The 18,893-nt window shown below is 37.3% G+C and overlaps 1 protein-coding gene across 3 annotated transcripts in view; it reads left to right on the forward strand.

The window, feature by feature from the left end:
- The window catches only part of LOC126272116 (villin-1), a 355,803-nt gene that overhangs the window by 315,608 nt on the left and 21,302 nt on the right, over positions 1–18,893 (forward strand). For all 3 annotated transcript variants that reach the window (XM_049974713.1, XM_049974715.1, XM_049974714.1), the window contains 4 exons: positions 3,482–3,668; positions 13,631–13,734; positions 14,022–14,187; positions 17,477–17,611. In XM_049974713.1, coding sequence (XP_049830670.1) covers positions 3,482–3,668; positions 13,631–13,734; positions 14,022–14,187; positions 17,477–17,611 — 592 coding nt within the window. The remainder of the gene's footprint in view (positions 1–3,481; positions 3,669–13,630; positions 13,735–14,021; positions 14,188–17,476; positions 17,612–18,893) is intronic.

Below are 18,893 nucleotides of genomic sequence, written 5' to 3' on the forward strand. Positions count from 1 at the left end.
TTCTTTGATATCAGTAAGGCATATGACACTACTTGGAGACACAATGTGTTTGTACAACTGCATCAATGAGGCTTTCATGACCACCTCCCCATCTTCATAAGGTCTTTTGTGTCTCAGCATTTTTAAGACCATTTTGAGCAGGAGGATGACATGTAAGTTACTCTATCTTAAGTAACATTCAAACAAATGTGGTTAGGGTTTCAAAGTATTGTGAACTGTCCAATGTTTTCCCAAGATTTTAGGGAGATGGTTTTAATGTGTTAACAGGGTGTCTAGCTCATCCATGTTTTTTGTAAGTGTCAGACAGTCACATTTTAATGAGCCTTTCTTTTAGCACCTCTGTTGTTTTACTCATGCTTTACTCTCCTGTATAGAACATTTTGGTATTTCTTCATTGTCTTATTAGAATATCCATTAATATTTTTTTCTATTTCATCCACATTCCTTTCTTTTAATGTGTGCCAGGGCTCTGATAACCTTGCTGTAGAGTGCCTGTAAGCTCCAAACAAACTCTCTCTCTCAAACACACACACACACACACACACACACACACACACACACACACACACACAGTAACTTCTGTAATGTCATATGGACAAATTTTGGGTGTTGTATGTATTTATCGTGTACTGTACATATGTAACTGTGTGTTTCTTAATGTTTTAATCCATACATTACAATGTGTGGTAGGAGTAAGAAAAAATTTGTGCCATTGCATGTGAAGATAGAGGCTTTGGAAAGACTAGACAAAGGAGAAACACTAAAAAAAACATGCTACGGAGTATGGGGCCAGTGAAGTGATAGTTGGCATAGAAACAGAGACACAACTGAGAAATTTTCATCAAACAAGGGTTCTATTTCACCATCGGAATGGAAATCAGTGAAGAAATATGGGAATGAAAAAATGAGTGAAGCTTTGTCTGTTTGGTTTACTCAGCAAAGACAAAAAGGAAATCCAATTTCAGGCCCCATTCGGCAAGAAAAAATGATGATTTTACTGCAAGTTCAGGGTGGTTGGATATGTGGAAGAAGAAATATAGAATAAGGCAGCTTGAAATTTGCAATGAAAAACTTACTGCAGATTCTCAAACTGTTGCACAATTTTGTGAGAAATTAAGAAGAATTATACAAGAAGTAAATCTTACTCCTGATCAACTGTGTAACTTGATGACATATGTCTCAATTATAAAATGGTTCCATCTAAAACTCTAGCCTCAAAATAAGAAAAGGCTTCCCCGGGCTTCAAAAAACATAAAGAGAGGCTAACAGTTCTTGCTGCATTGAACACAAGTGGAGATCATAAACTAAAGCTGCAGGTAATAGAGAACACTACTAAGCCTAGAGATTTTAAAAATTATCACTGCTTCTGCACTGCCTCTAACATATGTCCACAAAAAAATCTGCTTCAATAGACAAAAATATTTTTAAGAAATGGTTTTTCCAGAGACCAGAAGATACCTAAAGAAAAAGTGTTTTCTTCCAAAGCAATCTTAACACTTGACAACACTGGTTCACATCCTGATGAGTAAGAATTACAGTGCGACAGTATTTGTCAATTATCCCGAGTCTAATACAGACCATGGAGCAAGAGATTTTACAATACTTCTAAAAACAACAGAAGATCATGAAACCATCAATGAATTTCTAAAAAAACATAGTTCACTGGATAACAAATTCATGGTATGAAATAAAGCCATGGACACTGAAAAGTCTTGGAACCTAATTTTATGGAATGAAGTGAATACATACAGTGCAGATGAAGATTAACTACCATTGGCATAATTGATGAGAAAGCTTGCTGGATGTGAAAATGCAATGCGAGTGATGTTGCAGAATGGATGAACAGTGACAAACAGATTGAACCAACCAATCTTGCAATTGTTGAAATGGTTCATGAACCCACTCAAGACAGTCAAGACAAGGAATTACCTGAAGTAATTATACCATTGATCTCTGTCACCAAGTGTTTGGCAGTGCTCGATGTGGCACTGCATTATATCGAGCAGCAAGCAGAAGCTTTTCCAACTGACAACATGCCATCTTCTAAAAATGGCACAACATTGCTGCTTTAAAATAAATAAAAAATAAAAAATAAAAAAAGGTTCTATTTTAAAACAAAGGACTATGGACAATTTCTTTAAAATGTAACTTATACTTTTGCAACTTGGAAAACCCATGATGGAATGTAGCAACATTATGAAAAGAAAGTTGCTACTCATCATATAGCGGAAATGCTCAGTTGCCGATAGGCACAAAAAAAAAGACAGTCACTAATAAAGATTTCGGCCAGTAAGTCCTTTGTCAAAAATAGATCTCACACACAAACAAACAATTACACACACACACACACACACACACACACACACACACACACACAGAAATTCAACTACCACACTCACATGACTGCAGTCTCTGGCAGCTGAAGCCACACTGTGAGGAACAGCATCAGTGCATGATGGGAGTGGCGATGGGGTTGGGGATAAGGAGGAGGCTGGGGTGGGGAGGAGGAGGGATTGTAGGGTAGGAGTGGCACACAGTGAAGTGCTGCTGAGGAGCCTGCAGGGATGAAGTGGAGAGAGGATAGGTAGAGAGAGTAGGGGTGGATGAGGATATTGTTTGGATTTTATGGGTGGTGGAATTCCATTATGGGAGATATGTGAAGGATAGTGGGTAGGATATTCTTCATTTCAGGGAATGGTGGGAGGTAGTTGAAACCGAGGCACAGAATGTGATTCGTTTGCTCCAGTCCTAGGTAGTACTTAGTAGTAACTTACTCTGTAACATATTCTCTCAAAAGACCACTCTCTTGGAATTAACCTCCTTTAGCTGACAATGACCTAACAGGCTGACTACCAGCACCACTTCACTTTTGTACACCCTTGGTGTTAGAAATGTATCTTTTCTATTATTTTTTCTCCTTTCACATAGATTCTCCTACTATTCTCTCTGTAATTATTACACTTTATTTGTATTATCCTTTCCACTTGCCACTTTCTCCCCTTCTTCTAATCCATCTTTACTTCTCATACTATGCCTCCCTATTATTGTCTCTAAACTGATGCTGGCATACTGCTTTCTAACATGCTGTCAGTGACTTCCGTCTCTATGACACATTATTGTTCATTTTTACATACATTCTTCATTTAAAATATTGGATCAATCTTAGCTTAGCTTCTGAATGCCTTACCCCTCCTCTCCCTTCTTTTCCTGTTTGGTCTTCCCCAACTAATCTTTCTTTTCTCAGGAACTTGACTTTACATGTGCTAACATTATTATTGCTTTTTCTGTGAGTTCTAATCAGTCATACTGCAAGCTGTACCTTTTGAAGAAAATAGGTGCTGACATGTTCATATTTCTCTTTGTGAATTAAACAGTATTGTGAAGTGCCTTCCAGTCAGTAATTGTCATTAAAATTACTCAAGATATAAATGATCTACTGGAATGTTGTCATTACTCAGAACAGTGAAATTTTAATTTTCAGGGTCTACACTCACCTGCAGATGAACGTGGTACTGCTGCCTTGAAGACTGTTGAGATGGACACTGCTTTAGGAGGTATAGCTGTACAAGTACGTGTTGTTCAAGGCAAGGAGCCACCACACTTCCTCACCATCTTCAAAGGCCGAATGCTCATTATGGGTGGAGGCCATACGTCATCATTTGAAAAAGGTGTGTTTTTCTTTACAGTTATCTTTATTTAGATTATGCTCTTGTCTTCATCTGCAAAGTGCCACCATGTGACTTGTGTCATATACCTGTTACCACAGGGTAGTGATGGTATTGTGTTTTTTGGGGTAGAAAGGAAGAAGCTATTGATAGACAGGTAACTTCAGATACAGTTACTTTCAAAACATTACTGGCACGGGGGAAATGTATGTGTACATGTGACAGACTCTTAAGGCACAAGAAGAATGTATTACTTGCCAATAATGCTTTCCATTGACTGCACAAACTTACAAATTCTTCATCACATCTTAAATCTTTTAGTTGTGGTTTCATCAGTTGTATCAGAATACTTCATTGGTGTATTGGTAGAGCTTCCATCCAACCTGTTTTAGTCTTTCACTGTTCCTGGAACAGGAACTATGACAGTGCCAACATTCCTTCTCAACATCTGTTAACATGTACCAATGCTTTACACCATCCTCTGAATTTATTTCCTTAATGCAATATTATGCCAGTCCCTTGAAAGATTTACAGAAAATGTTCTTGTTGAATTTGTGTTGGAATTTTTTTTATAAGTTTCCTTTGACTTAAGTGACAGTGCTATGGGATTATAGTAGAAAAGAAAAGCACCTCTACTTCAAAATCCTATTCACTGTATACAAGACTTAGGCTTATTTGCCTTGGCAATTTATGATTTAAATAATGAATGATAGAGTTGCAGGCTTTCCTGCAACATCTAGTGTGAAGAACAAAATTAAGTTCCAGCAGTTTGCACTTTGTAATGCCTTCTGCTATTGAAATAGGGTTTTGTTGAACCTCAACAGTATATGGAACTGAAGTAAAAGCTTTATTTTGATGAACTGCATTTTACATATCATTGTCAAATACAGCAGTACACCTATCGACATGGTTTGCAATACACCTATCCAGAAGGTTTGAAATGTGTCATCCCTGTACCACATAATGTAATTTGTGCTGTACAATGGAATAGTCACACATTTCTGTTTTTACTCTTTACAAACTTAAGAACATTGCATATGAGTTTCCTAATCTGAGCTTTGTTAGTTGCAATGATTTCTTCAGAGCTCTCACTAGTTTACTAGCTGAACATAAAATTGTTATAGTATTTTCAAGCAATGAAAACTCTAGGTCTAATATTTTACAATATGAGGTCTGTTAAAAAAGTTCCAGAACATTCATAATTTCACGCCAGTTGTGTGTTGAAGCAAAATTTAGTTGGTGTACCTGCACATGCATGTATTTCATGTGTTTCATTGTTGTATATCTGTTAGATGCTGTTCAGTGCTGTATTGACTAGAACACTGTAATGCACAGTTTGAGAATTTCAAGATGAAGGAGTTAGAGGAGTAAAAATTTTGTGTGTAACTCACGGAAACCTTAACAGAGACACGCCAAATTATATAGGAAGCCTACAGTGATGAGTGCTTAAGCTATACTCAGTGTTATGAATGGTTCACATGGCTTAAAAATGGCCAGACAGAAGTTAAAGAACACCCTTGTTCAGGACGCCTTTCAGCGTCTACTGATGACACTCATGTCAGGAATGTCAACGAAATTGTGTGCGCCAATCAAAAGACTGACTGACTGGGAGGTTGCAGAAGACTGTAACATTTCAGTTGGATCATGTCATGATATCCTGACATGGCATCTAGGAATGCAACATGTTGCTGCCAAGTCCATACCACAACTCATGAGTCAACACCAGAAAGGCCTTTGCCTCACAATCCGTGAAGAGCTTTTCGATTGCGCAAATGAGAATGAGATGTTCCTTAAGAGAATCGTAACTGGTGATGAGCTGTGGGTCTACAGTTACGATGTTGAAACCAAGGTTCAACTTCACAATGAGTCAGAAAAGGTTCTCAAAGACCAAAAATAGCTTGTCAGGTCACATCAAATGTCAAACCCTTGCTGATAGTTTTCTTTGACTTTGAAGGATTAGTTCATCATCATTCATGCCACAGGGACAGACTGTTAATCAATGATACTATCAGGACAATGTTGAGATGTTTGCAAGAAAATGTGAGAAGGAAACAGCCTGAAATGTGGTGACACAATTCATGGCTCTTTCATCATGATAATGCATCCACACATTCATCCCTACTGGTGCCTAACTGTTGGACAAGAAACGAAATTTCTGTCCTGCCACATCCTCCATACCTGGCCCCTGTGGACTTGTTTTATTTCCAAAGTGGAAAAACCAAATTGAAATAATGAAGATTTGCAACGATAGATGAGATATAAGAAAATTCATAAATGACACTCCGCGTGATCCAGCGAGAGGTGTACCAAGACTGCTTCCAGAAGAGGAAATGGCATTGGGAGTGATATGTCAATTGTGGAGGAGAGTATTTTGAATGGACCATGCATGATAAGTAAAAGGTAACGGTTGAAAAAATTTGTGGAACAAGCTTCAGAATTTTTCTAACAAACCTCGTGGGAAAAAAAAAAAAAAAAAAAAAAAAAAAAAAAAAAAAAAAAAAAAAAAAAAAAAAAAAATTTGTACAACTCAAATATTCTGTGTACATATTAATCACAAGATGGTTTCAGATTGCCAGTCTCCTCAGCTTTTAACTTCTGGTGAAGTAAGAGGCAGTATTTGCAATAATATTTCAGACAAGCATCACTTACTTTTCTTGTATACAAAAATCTTTTATGCAATTCATTGGCAGCAGAAATTAGAAGCATAGTTTATATACATATTACAAATTTATAGCTTTCACTGTCTGTAAATTAAAGTTCCATATCTGTGAATGAAACTTCCTGGCAGATGAAAACTGTGTGTCTGACCGAGACTCGAACTCGGGACCTTTGCCTTTCGTGGGCAAGTGCTCTACTATCTGAGCAACCCAAGCACGACTCACGCCCGGTACTCACAGCTTTACTTCTGCCAGTATCTCATCTCCTACCTTCCTACCTGGCATGTTTGTTGCTGTTAGAAGTAGTTTATCTTGTCGTGAAATTTAAGTAGATAGTTCCTGTGAGTTAATATGGGCAGAAGTCACTGTTGGCAATTGGAATAAAATAATAACTGGATGCTTTTAGCAATCTCCCAATTGAGATGATACAGTTGCTGAAAGGTTCAAAGAAACCTTGAGTTTGATTTCAAACATGGACCTGACTCAAATGATTATAGTTGGTGGTGACTTTATGTATCCTTGATATGTTGACAAAAATACATGTTTCATTCCCTACTTAGCAATCACATACAACCGCTCACTCACCGATAGATCTATACCTACAGATTGGAAAATTGCTCAGGTCGCACCAGTGTTTAAGAAGGGTAATACGAGTAATTCATTGAACTACAGACCTATATCATTGACGTTGGTTTGCAGTAGGGTTTTGGAGCATATACAGGGCTACTACAACTGATTGAAGCTATTTCATAAATTCACTGTAGCTCCATTCATTGACATGGTCACTACACACTACAGATATGTAGAAAAACTCATAAAGTTTTGTTCGGCTGAAGCTGCACATCATGTTTCTGCCACCAGAGCACTCGAGAGCACAGTGAGACAAAATGGCAACAGGAGCCAAGAAAGCGTATGTCGTGCTTGAAATGCACTCACATCAGTGAGTCATAACAGTGCAACGACACTTCAGGACGAAGTTCAACAAAGATCCACCAACTGCTAACTCCATTTGGCGATGGTATGCACAGTTTAAAGTTGCTGGATGCCTCTGTAAGGGGAAATCAATGGGTCGGCCTGCAGTGAGCAAAGAAACGGTTGAACGCGTGCGGGGAAGTTTCACGCGTAGCCTGCGGAAGTCGACGAATAAAGCAAGCAGGGAACTAAATGTACCACAGCCGAGGGTTTGGAAAATCTTATGGAAAAGGCTAAAGCAGAAGCCTTACCATTTACAATTGCTACAAGCCCTGACACCTGATGACAAAGTCAAACGCTTTGAATTTTCGGCGTGGTTGCAACAGCTCATGGAAGAGGATGCGTTCAGTGCGAAACTTGTTTTCAGTGATGAAGCAACATTTTTTCTTAATGGTGAAGTGAACAGATACAATGTGCAAATCTGGGCGGTAGAGAATCCTCATGCATTCGTGCAGCAAATTCGTAATTCACCAAAAGTTAACGTGTTTTGTGCAATCTCACGGTTTAAAGTTTACGGCACCTTTTTCTTCTGCGAAAAAAAACGTTACAGGACACGTGTATCTGGACATGCTGGAAAATTAGCTCATGCCACAACTGGAGACTGATAGCGCTGACTTCATCTTTCAACAGGATGGTGCTCCACCACACTTCCATAATGATGTTTGGCATTTTTAAACAGGAGATTGGAAAACCGATGGATCGGTCATGGTGGAGATCATGATCAGCAATTCATGTCATGGCTTCCACGCTCTCCCAACTTAACCCCATGTGATTTCTTTCTGTGGGGTTATGTGAAAGATTCAGTGTTTAAACCTCCTCTACCAAGAAATGTGCCAGAACTGCGAGCTCCCATCAACAATGATTTCGAACTCATTGATGGGGACATGCTGCGCCGAGTGTGGGAGGAACTTGATTACTGGCTTGATGTCTGCCGAATCATTAAAGGGGCACATATCAAACATTTGTGAATGCCTAAAAAAACTTTTTGAGTTTTTGTATGTGTGTGCAAAGCATTGTGAAAATATCTCAAATAATAAAGTTATTGTAGAGCTGTGAAATCGTTTCAATCATTTGTAATAACCCTGTACTGTATTCAAATATTATGAATCACTTCAAAAGGAATGATCTATCGATACGTAATTAACATGGTTTCAGAAAACATCGTTCTTGTGCAACGCAGCTAGCTCTTTATTCGCATGAAGTAATGACCGCTATTGACAGGGGATCTCAAGTTGATTCCGTATTTCTAGATTTACGGAACGCTTCTGACACTGTCCCCCACAAGCGACTTCTAATCAAGCTGTGGGCCTATGGGATGTGTGACTGGATTCGTGATTTCCTGTCAGGAAGGTCGTAGTTCGTAGTAATAGACGGCAAATCATCGAGTAAAACTGAAGTGATATCAGGTGTTTCCCAGGGAAGCGACCTGGGATCTCTGCTGTTCCTGATCTATATAAATGCCCTGGGTGACAATCTGAGCAGTTCTCTTACGTTGTTTGCAGATGATGCTGTAATTTACCGTCTAGTAAGGTCATCCAAAGACCAGTATCAGTTGCACAGCAATTTAGAAAAGTGGCAGGTGGCAGCTGACGCTAAATAACAAAAAGTGTGAGGTGACTCACATGAGATCCAAAAGAAATCCGTTGGAATTCAATTACTCGATAAATAGTACAATTCTCAAGGCTGTCAATTCAACTAAGTACCTGGGTGTTAAAATTACGAACAACTTCAGTTGGAAAGACCACATAGATAATATTGTGGGGAAGGTGAGCCAAAGGTTGTGTTTCATTGGCAGGACACTTCGAAGATGCAACAAATCCACTAAAGAGACAGCTTACACTACACTCATTTGTCCTCTGTTAGAATATTGCTGCGCAGTGTGGGATCCTTACCAGGTGGGATTGACGGAGAACATCGAAAGGGTGCAAAAAAGGGAAGCTCGTTTTGTATTATCACATAATAGGGGAGAGTGTGTGGCAGATATGATACGCGGTTGGGATGGAAGTCATTAAAGCAAAGACATTTTTTGTCGGGGTGAGATCTATTTACGAAATTTCAGTCACCAACTTTCTCTTCCGAATGCGAAAATATTTTGTTGAGCCCAACCTACATAGGTTTGAATGTTCATAAAAATAAAATAAGAGAAATCAGAGCTCAAACAGAAAGGTTTAGGTGTTCGTTTTTCCCGCACGCTGTTCGGGAGTGGAATGGTAGAGAGATAGTATGAGTGTGCTTCGATGAACCCTGTGCCAAGCACTTAAATGTGAATTGCAGAGTAGTCATGTAGATGTAGATGTAGAGGCAGACATAAAAAATCGTATGATATTGTGCTAAATGTATTCCCTGAAAATTATTTTGATCAATTAGTTTATGAGCCCATGTGAATAGTAAATGGTTGTGAAAACACAATTGTCCTCTAGCAACAAGTAATCCTGAGTTAATAATGAACATCAAAATGGATACAGATATTAGTGAATACAGGGTTGTCTTAGCAAGAGAGAATATTGTAACCCCCAAATCCTACAAAAAGAAACAAAACATATACCTATTCAAAAAAGCAGATAAAAATTCACTTGATGCCTTCATGAGAGACAATCTCCACTCCTTCCACATTAATAATATAAGTACAGACCAGATGGGCTTGAATTCAAAGAAATAGTATAGGCAGCAATTGAGAGATTCATACCAAATTACTTAACAAACAATGGAGCTGATCCTCCTTGGCTCACAAAACTCCTCCTTGGTACACAAAATAGGTTAGAACACTGTTGCAGAAACAACAACAAAAAAAACATGCCAAATTTAAACAAGTGCAAAATCCCTAAGACTGGCAATCTTTTACAGAAGCTTGAAATTTTGCACAAATGTCAATGTGAGATGCTTATAATAGTTTCCATAATGAAAGTTTCTCTCAAAACCTAGCAGCAAATCCAAGCAGAGTTACCAAACACAGCCTTCTGAAATGCCTTTACGAAAGAAGACAAAGTAAATATTCCAGAATTCGAATCAAGAACAGCTGCCAACATGAGTACATAGAAGTAAATATCCTCAGAGTGGTGAAGCAACTTAAATCACTCAACAAAACAGGTCTTCTGGTCCAGACTGGACACCAATTAGGTTCCTTTTAGGGTATACTGATGCATTAGCTCCATACTTAATAATCATATACAACTGTTCGCTCAATGAAAGATCCATACCCAAAGACTGGAAAGTTGCACAGGTCACACTAATATTCAAGAAGGGTAGTAGGAGTAATCCACTAAATTGCAGGCCCATATTATTAGTGTTGATATACAGCAGGATTTTGGAACATATTGACACACAGTCTTGTGCAGATTTAGAAAATATTGTTCTTGTGAAATGCAACTAGCTCTATCACATGAAGTGTTGAGTGCTATGGATTTCCAGAAGGCTTTTGACACTGTACCACACAAGTGGTTTGTAGTGAAATTGTGTGCTTATCGAAAATCATCTCAGTTATGTGACTGGATTTGTGATTTGCTGTCAGAGAGGTCACAGTTCATAGTAATTGATGGAAAATCATTGAGTAAAACAAAAGTGGCATTCCCCAAGGTAGTGTTCTAGGCCCTTTAATGTTCCTTATCTATATAAATGATTTGGGAGACAATCTGAGCAGCCGTAACTCTCATATATTGACTAATGAAGTCATCTGAAGATCAAAACACCTTGAAAATGATTTAGAAAAGATATCTGAATGATGCAAAAATTGGCAGTTGACCCTCAATAACGAAAAGTGTGAGGTCATCCACGTGAGTGCTAAAAGAAATCCGTTAAATTTTGGTTACACAATAAATCATTTAAATCTAAAGGCTGTAAATTCAACGAAGTACCTAAGAATTACAGTTACGAACAACTTAATTTGAAAGGAACACCGAGAAAATGTTGTAAGGAAGGCTAACCAAAGAGTGCATTTTATTGGCACAACACATAGAAAATGTAATAGATCTACTAAGCAGAATGCCTATAGTACGCTTGTCCATCTTCTTGTAGAATACTGCTGTGCAGTGTGAGAGTCTTACCAGAGAGGATTAACAGAGTACATTGAAAAAGTTCAAAGAAGGGCAGCACATTTTGTATTATCACAAAATAGATGAGAGAGTGTCACTGAAATGATATGAGATTAGGGCTGGACATAATTAAAATAAAGTCTTTTTTCATTGCAACATTATCTTTTCACAAAATTCCAATCACCAACTTTCTCCTTTGAATGTGAAAATATTTTGTTGACAGCAACCTAAATAGGGAGAAATGATTATCCTGATAAGATAATGGAAATCAGAGCTCGTACGGAAAAATATAGTTCGTTCTTTCCACGTGCAATATGAAATTGGAATAATAGAGAATTGTGAAAGTGGTTTGATGAACCCTCTGCCAGGCACTTAAATGTAATTTGGAAAGTATCCATGTAGATGTATATGTTACCCTGTTTCCCATTTGGGGAGTATTGTGTTTAATAAAAAAGATTTGCAGAGATTTTTAAGTAGTAATTGCCTTCATATAACACATTCTACAATTGTGGAAATTCTCTTGCACAGTCTTTGGTGTAAATACATTCAGTATAACACTTATGCTTATAACTGAAACTACAATTGTGTGGAGAATCTAGCAAAATTTGTGACTGGATTTAGGATATGTTTTAGGGAATATATAGCCTGTTATCTTGGATGGAGAGTTGTCAACAGATGTAGACATAACTTCAGGAAATGTATAGGGATCCTTACGGGTCATGTTGTATGTTAATGAGCTTGCAAACCATATTAATAGAAACCTTAGACTATCTACAGATGATGTAGTAGGAAACTTCACAAATATTCAGTTAGATTTTGCTAATATTCCAAAATGTGCAAATATTGGCAACTTCATTAAATTTTGAGAAATGCAAAATTGTGTACTTAAAAAATTGTCCTGAGGTTAAAACATTAATACACACTATTGGAATTGCTCAACTCATATAAATACCTGTGTATTGACAAATGAAAGTGCTTATAAAATGCTTATGTGATCCATCCTAAAATATTGATCGAGTGTGTGGGAAACAGCAGGGCAGCATGAATGGTCACAGGTTTGTTTGACCCATTTGAGGGCATCACGAAGATGCTAAAAAAATTGAACTGAAAGATGCTTAAACTACCCTGTGGAAGACTACATATAAAGTTTCATAAATCAGTTTTTAGATAAATCACAACAAATCCGAATATCACTGACATGTCCATAATTAGATGAAGTGAATCAGTTGTAAATGAGGGAACAGGATCAGACGTTACTCTGAACAGTCACACACACAGTCAATGACAAGCAGATGTTAGTGTTACAGAGGCACAAGCAAAGTGGCCAATCGTTGGTGCTTATTCACTCTAGGAGACAATGCAGGCTGTGGTTGTGGCATGGTGGCAGCACAGACTGAAATTAGACAAAGTGACGAAGACATGCTTGTAGCCCTGAAGGGGTTTACATTTCTTCCAGTGGACCTTAAAAATCCTCTAACTGTGGCAAGAACACCAAATATTTGACACATGGTGGTAAAACCATCATTTTCCACAGAGACATGATCCAAAGAAACAATCTATAGCGAACTTGGAAGTGCACAAGACAAATGATAAGCTTAAAACAATAGGTAATAAATTTCACAACATGTCCCTGGTAAATGTCAGCAATCTAGAAAGATACCTGCATACAACTCATGGTATGCACATGAATAAAAGACGCAAAAAGAGTGCTAGCAAATTAATTGTCAAGGAAATTAGACAAAATTCTCCACAAAGAGGTGTAAATAAGTGCATTGTCATGGAATGGCACAACCCACCAAATCAGAATCTGCCACACAAACAGCCACTGGAGTCAAACCTGGGCTGCTGGACAGTTTGGTAGCCATAAATCATCCTGTATAGTCCAGCAAGAGAAACTCAGACTTAATGTCCTATGCCAGAATTTTGGTAGTCTTAAAAATAAGCACAATGATCTGGATATTATTACATGTCTTGCTAAACCTGATATTTTAGTCATGGCTGAGTATTGGTACACTGATGACCTAATTAGCATTAGTCAACCACTACCCATGAAATTTTGTTCATCCTTTAGTAGGAAAAATGAGTATTGAGGTGGCATAGCAGTCTTCACTGTTAAAGCAAATAACTTCAGTGTTAAAGGTGTAAGTCCATCCTGCATAGAAGGAAGTACTGATGTGTGCTATCTTTAAGTGGGTATCTATGTTGTTTCATTGTCTCTGAGATATGAGTTTAATTTTTAAAACAAATTTCTTCTTTATTTACCAGAAATATAAATCAGTATTTCATAGGAAATGTTGCTGTTATGCAGGTGATGAAAATTCTGTGGAAGAGAAAAAGGAAATAAAGAAAATTCCAGAAAAGTTCCTGCTACATGTCAGAGGAAATGGTGACACCAACACAAAGGCCATTGAGGTAAGAAAATGTTTCAAAATACAATGTCTGGCAGTTTACAAATGCATACATAATGTGTAATTGGACGTGAATGTTAAATCTGCACTGCAACAAAAAATTATATTACTTATATCCATGTAATATTATCAGTTTATTAGAGGATGATTTTCATTCACTTCTGTATAAATGTGTATCTCTGGCAAAATTAAAGTTGAACAATGCAGTCAGATGCGAAAAAAAGTAATGTAAATATAAATGACATTCTGGTATTTAAAAGAGATTACTTCCATGAAAAATTCTTTTTATAGGTTGATTTAAGAGCAGCTTCACTAAATTCAAATGATGTATTTGTTCTAAAAAACCATGCTGATACATTTGTGTGGTGTGGAAAAGGAGCAACTGGGGATGAGAGAGAAATGGCAAAGAAAATTGCAGATTTTGTATCGAAAGGAGACTACACTCTTGTGTATGAAGGTAAGCTGTTCTGCCCTTTAAATCACTGTAACAATGTTACTAACATGACTTAACTGACCACAGGAAAAAATAGCTGAGGTACATGCTTACTATTAAGTATACACTTTTATTTAAGAATGAAAGTTGATGTCAAATGTGAAGGGATTAGCCATTGTTACATTATGGCTTGTTGCTTGTCTTACCTCATCTGCAGCATCTTAAGAAATGCACCTGTCAGGTTTTTGCACTCTGCTGATAAATCCCCCCCCCCCCCCTCCCCGCCCAGTAGTTGCTGTGTCACTGGTAAAAAGTTTATAGCTTTACTAGATCTGAAATGGTCTCAACATCCCAAACTTGGTTGGAGAGGTTGATAAGAGTTCCTGAAGCTTGTGCTTTTGGTGTTGCTTGCTCTCCTTGGATGAGGTGTCCAAACTTGTTTACTTGCCTTGTGGTTACTTAGGCTGGCATATTGCTGGGTAGCGGTTGTCATATCCATACAGTCACAAAGAAGATATGACAAAGAAGTTTCCCACAGCAGCATCCTTGTATAATATCTTCTTGGTGTACAGACCATGTCAAATAGTAGAAGAAAATCAAGTTTTTGAAGACAACCATCGTCATATTAGGTGGGAGATGACTACCAGGAGCAAAGTCTGCCTCCTTTGTAGTGGCATTCAAGCTTTTGCATTCTAACTTCTGTTGGCAGTGATGTCACCTGAAGGGCAGGATTTGCATGTACAAATGCATGAAATCAGCAGTGAGATGGTAAGCACCCCTCTCTCCCACTCCCATCAGAGAGGGAGGCCACAATTGAGGGGCAGGAGGGGAATGGAGACGACCCCCAACATCAGCTATCCCCTTAAGAATTACTTTTTATTTTATTTTACTGATTTGAAGATGTTCTGTCTCAAGTGCTCATCTCCAGGCATGACAGATATTGTAATTGCATAGGGCAGACAACCTGCACCACAGCTAAGCACTGAAATTAATGTAGGTAGCTCATTAAATGAAGAAATCTTGAAAAATGGGCAATAGCAAACTATAGCCCTAGGCAAGGCCATAAGATAAACTTTGAAAAGTTACTGAGACTGTGTAATAAAAGGAAGAGGAGAAATTTTCATGTGCACAATGTTGAGATATTGACAACCAGGAGTGGGATGTACTGATCCATATTGCATCTGATGTTGAATGGTAGAGCATAACATGGCAGTCAGTCAACCACAGACATGGAAGTTACAATCTTGATGGCACCTGGAGAAAAACACTTGCATTCAAAATGTCCACCATATTTTTGAATGAATATGCTTGTCTAAAGGGGAGCTATGCTCTACTGGCTAAATAAGTTCTTCTTCTTCATCCTCTCACTGTTCATTTGCAGGTTCAGATGAAATATGACAGCTGAGCAATGATGTAGTCACATGTATTTTAATGAAAACATGAATAAACATTCTTGAATTTGGTACTCTGCCATTAGGAAATCATATACCACATTGACATATTCAGCATTTGTAAAAATGGGGAACATGCTTAAATGATACAGTAGAATTAACCAATAAATCACAATCACAATTGGAATAGTCAATCATTTAAGCTCAAGCACAGGTACACAACTTGAATTTCAAAACAGAAATGACAATCGATACAGAAACCCACTGCACCAAGAGTATCAACACACAAATTAAAAACTTATCTTAAAGACCAGCGATATCTCAGTAAGCAATAAATATTGGACACATGTTCTATGTTATGTTTTATTCACATTAGTCTGTACTACCACCTCCTGAAATACTCTGCATACCAATGAATATTATTTTTGGAAGTCCAGATGAACTGTGATATATTTTTACACATAGCTGCTTTTGGAATGTTGTAACACATGTAATATGAAACTGCTGTAGTTCCATGAATATATATGACTGTACAGTCTTAGTACAACTCATCAGTAGAATTAAATATGAGATAAGCTACATGTCTGTAACATAAACGGTTACTTTAAAAAATCTTTCTCATGAACTATGAAAGATCCCATTGATTCCTAAATTTAATTCCCAACAGTAACTGATACACATCATCATGGCATATAAAAAGAGTCTAAAATTATAAATTCTAATTCGAATTTTGTCATAAACAGAAATATGCTTTCTAACTAAAGAGTGTAAACACCAAAAGGCTGCTTGCTCATTGTAGTCTACATTCTTCACAGACAAATTGTAAAAGCATCTAGGTATAGGCAGATGCTTATCCACAACACTCACATGGTTTGTGGATCTTAGAACAACAAGATCTGACTATTGCTCATGAATGTCAACTTTTCCGGCATTTTTTATCTTACTTGTTTACCTTCCTCACCCTCTTGTCTTCCTTTTGAGTGTCTTACCTCATTTCCATCTTTTGTATTTTAATTCACCACTATTTCCCACAAGTCCACTAGTTTTGGGTATTGTGAAAGACAGCTGCAGCAGCTTTTGCCCCTGAGCACTTAATCTTTTCATGGAGCAATTCATAAGTGTTTTCAGGGAGACTGCCTCCAAATTTGTGCTCTATAAGCAGACATTATGTGTGAAAGAGATTACATATTATATCAGACTTATGTTCTTCTCTTTCTGTTTCATTCACGGGTAGTACATGAAAAGAAAGATCCTCAATAACCATCTCTGGTAGCAAAGACTTCTCTCTTTTTACCATCATTGCACAGAAAACTTGTTGGAGACGTAATACATTTGTTGACTGTTTCAAATATGGGCTCATTGAGCTTTTTAAGACTCTCAACACACGCAGTTGCATGGGACACAAAGGTACATGTTATGTAATCTTTGTAAAGTCAACAAAAATGGTCTGCATTGCCTTCAGTAGGTTATTACAGTTATCTATAGCAGTCAAATGTTCAAGGAATATTATAGAGAACAACTTCAGTTGGCAGCGTAGTGAGTGTACAATAAAGATGCTCAATAAATGCCAGTAGGAAACACTGAAGGAAAAGGTATTTTGTGTCACAGGAAAGATTACTCTTAATGTTCTGAGAAATGCCTTTAGGTACAGGAATGCAATCATAAAAAAAAAAATGTACTAATTATTCAAGTTCTGCAACTGCAAGTGGGATGGGCTGGAATAAAAATGCAAATTCCAAGTTTGTCTGGTTTGATACAAAGACTAGAAAATATTCCTCTCATATTATCAAAATGAGAATATAATTGTTCTGCTTCCACTGATTTATTTATTTATTTCTAGCTTAGTAGTGTGATGACTGCTTCTCGTGCCATTTTATTACATTTGTTACATACCCTTTAACATTGTGTGTTATTTACTGAAGGGCAAGAAAAACCTGACTTTTGGGAAGCTATTGGAGGTAAAGAAGAATATGCCAATGACAAGAGGCTCACTGAACCAAATGAAACATTCCCAGCAAGGTTGTTTCAGCTGTCCAATGCTTCTGGAAAATTTACAGGTACTTAAAAAATTTTCTAGTGTATAATGATGATACTGAATTATCTTAGCAAATATTTTTAAAAAGGTTTTATCTTGGTACTATGTACTAACTGATTTGAAAGTTACTTACAGAGACCAAGATTACACTACTAACCTGAAACAAAAGTTATAGGTATAGACTGTACATTATTTCTACCTAACACAACACTAAAGTAAGTTTCAACAGTATGCACTTACAGTAACTAGTACTTTCATATATCTCTTTATGATTTTTGCAAACACTTCCAGTATCCAAATGACTAAAAGTCAATTATGTTTCATTTCATATTCATTATTTGCTTACCAGAGGCAAAAGAAACTAATGATGTGTCCTCGGTTTTATACTAGCCATGGCTTGAGTTTCAATTTCTGCTAATCCTGCCAGGTTTTTCACTTTAGTCAAATATTTGCAAACTTTTTGTTGCCTCCAGTCCAGGCATTGTTACTGCACTGTTTCACTTTGTACAGTATAGTGCTCACAGTGTCCAATTGCAGAAACTTGTTTATCACTTTATGGTCAATTTTGTACAATTTTTTCCAATATGCACTGATTTTCTCCTAAACTCTTTCTTGCTTTTTCCAATTTTCGGGAACTTGTGTTTCCACTTTGCAATTCCCAGATCTTATTGTTAGGAAGTCACTCTCCCTACTGCTATTGTCTACTACTTTTAGATTCACATTGTTTGTAGTAAATTATGATTCGGTAAGTAGTTTTTTGTCCATTCTGTTTAACACCTCCTCCAAAGTGGTCTACATTTTGAGCCCTAAAGACAATATTGTAGGCGATTCTTGTGTTGGTATCTGTTTCAGTTTGCATGTTCATCCTCACTGAGAAATTTTATTCCTTATTTAGGTTTTCCTAAATCATTTCAGGTAAACACTGAGATAATTCATTCAATAAGGCCAAGGTCAACCAACTATCTTATCCTTGTCATACACATTTGTATATATTTATATGTCTGCATGTACACCATTTCTTTCTTCTCTTTTTACTGAAGTGACAAATGATATGTCATTGTGAACATGATAAATTAGTCTGACAGTGTTCAGAGCGCTGCAATGTAGGATGTATACATTGCAAGACACTGAAACATTATAGGTATCTTCATTATTTGGAGCACTTGCAGAATACACTAAAAAAATAAGTTCCCATTTTCTGCCACCAGATGAAAATATGGTGCTGAATATATGGTGCTGCAAGCAGCCAGAATGTGAAACATTTCTTGTTTTGGCATCAGTGTGCTGTTTGTTCCTTGGCAATG

The sequence above is a fragment of the Schistocerca gregaria genome, chromosome 5 (assembly GCF_023897955.1).
Source record: "Schistocerca gregaria isolate iqSchGreg1 chromosome 5, iqSchGreg1.2, whole genome shotgun sequence".
In the NCBI taxonomy this organism is placed as follows: Eukaryota; Metazoa; Arthropoda; class Insecta; order Orthoptera; family Acrididae; genus Schistocerca; species Schistocerca gregaria.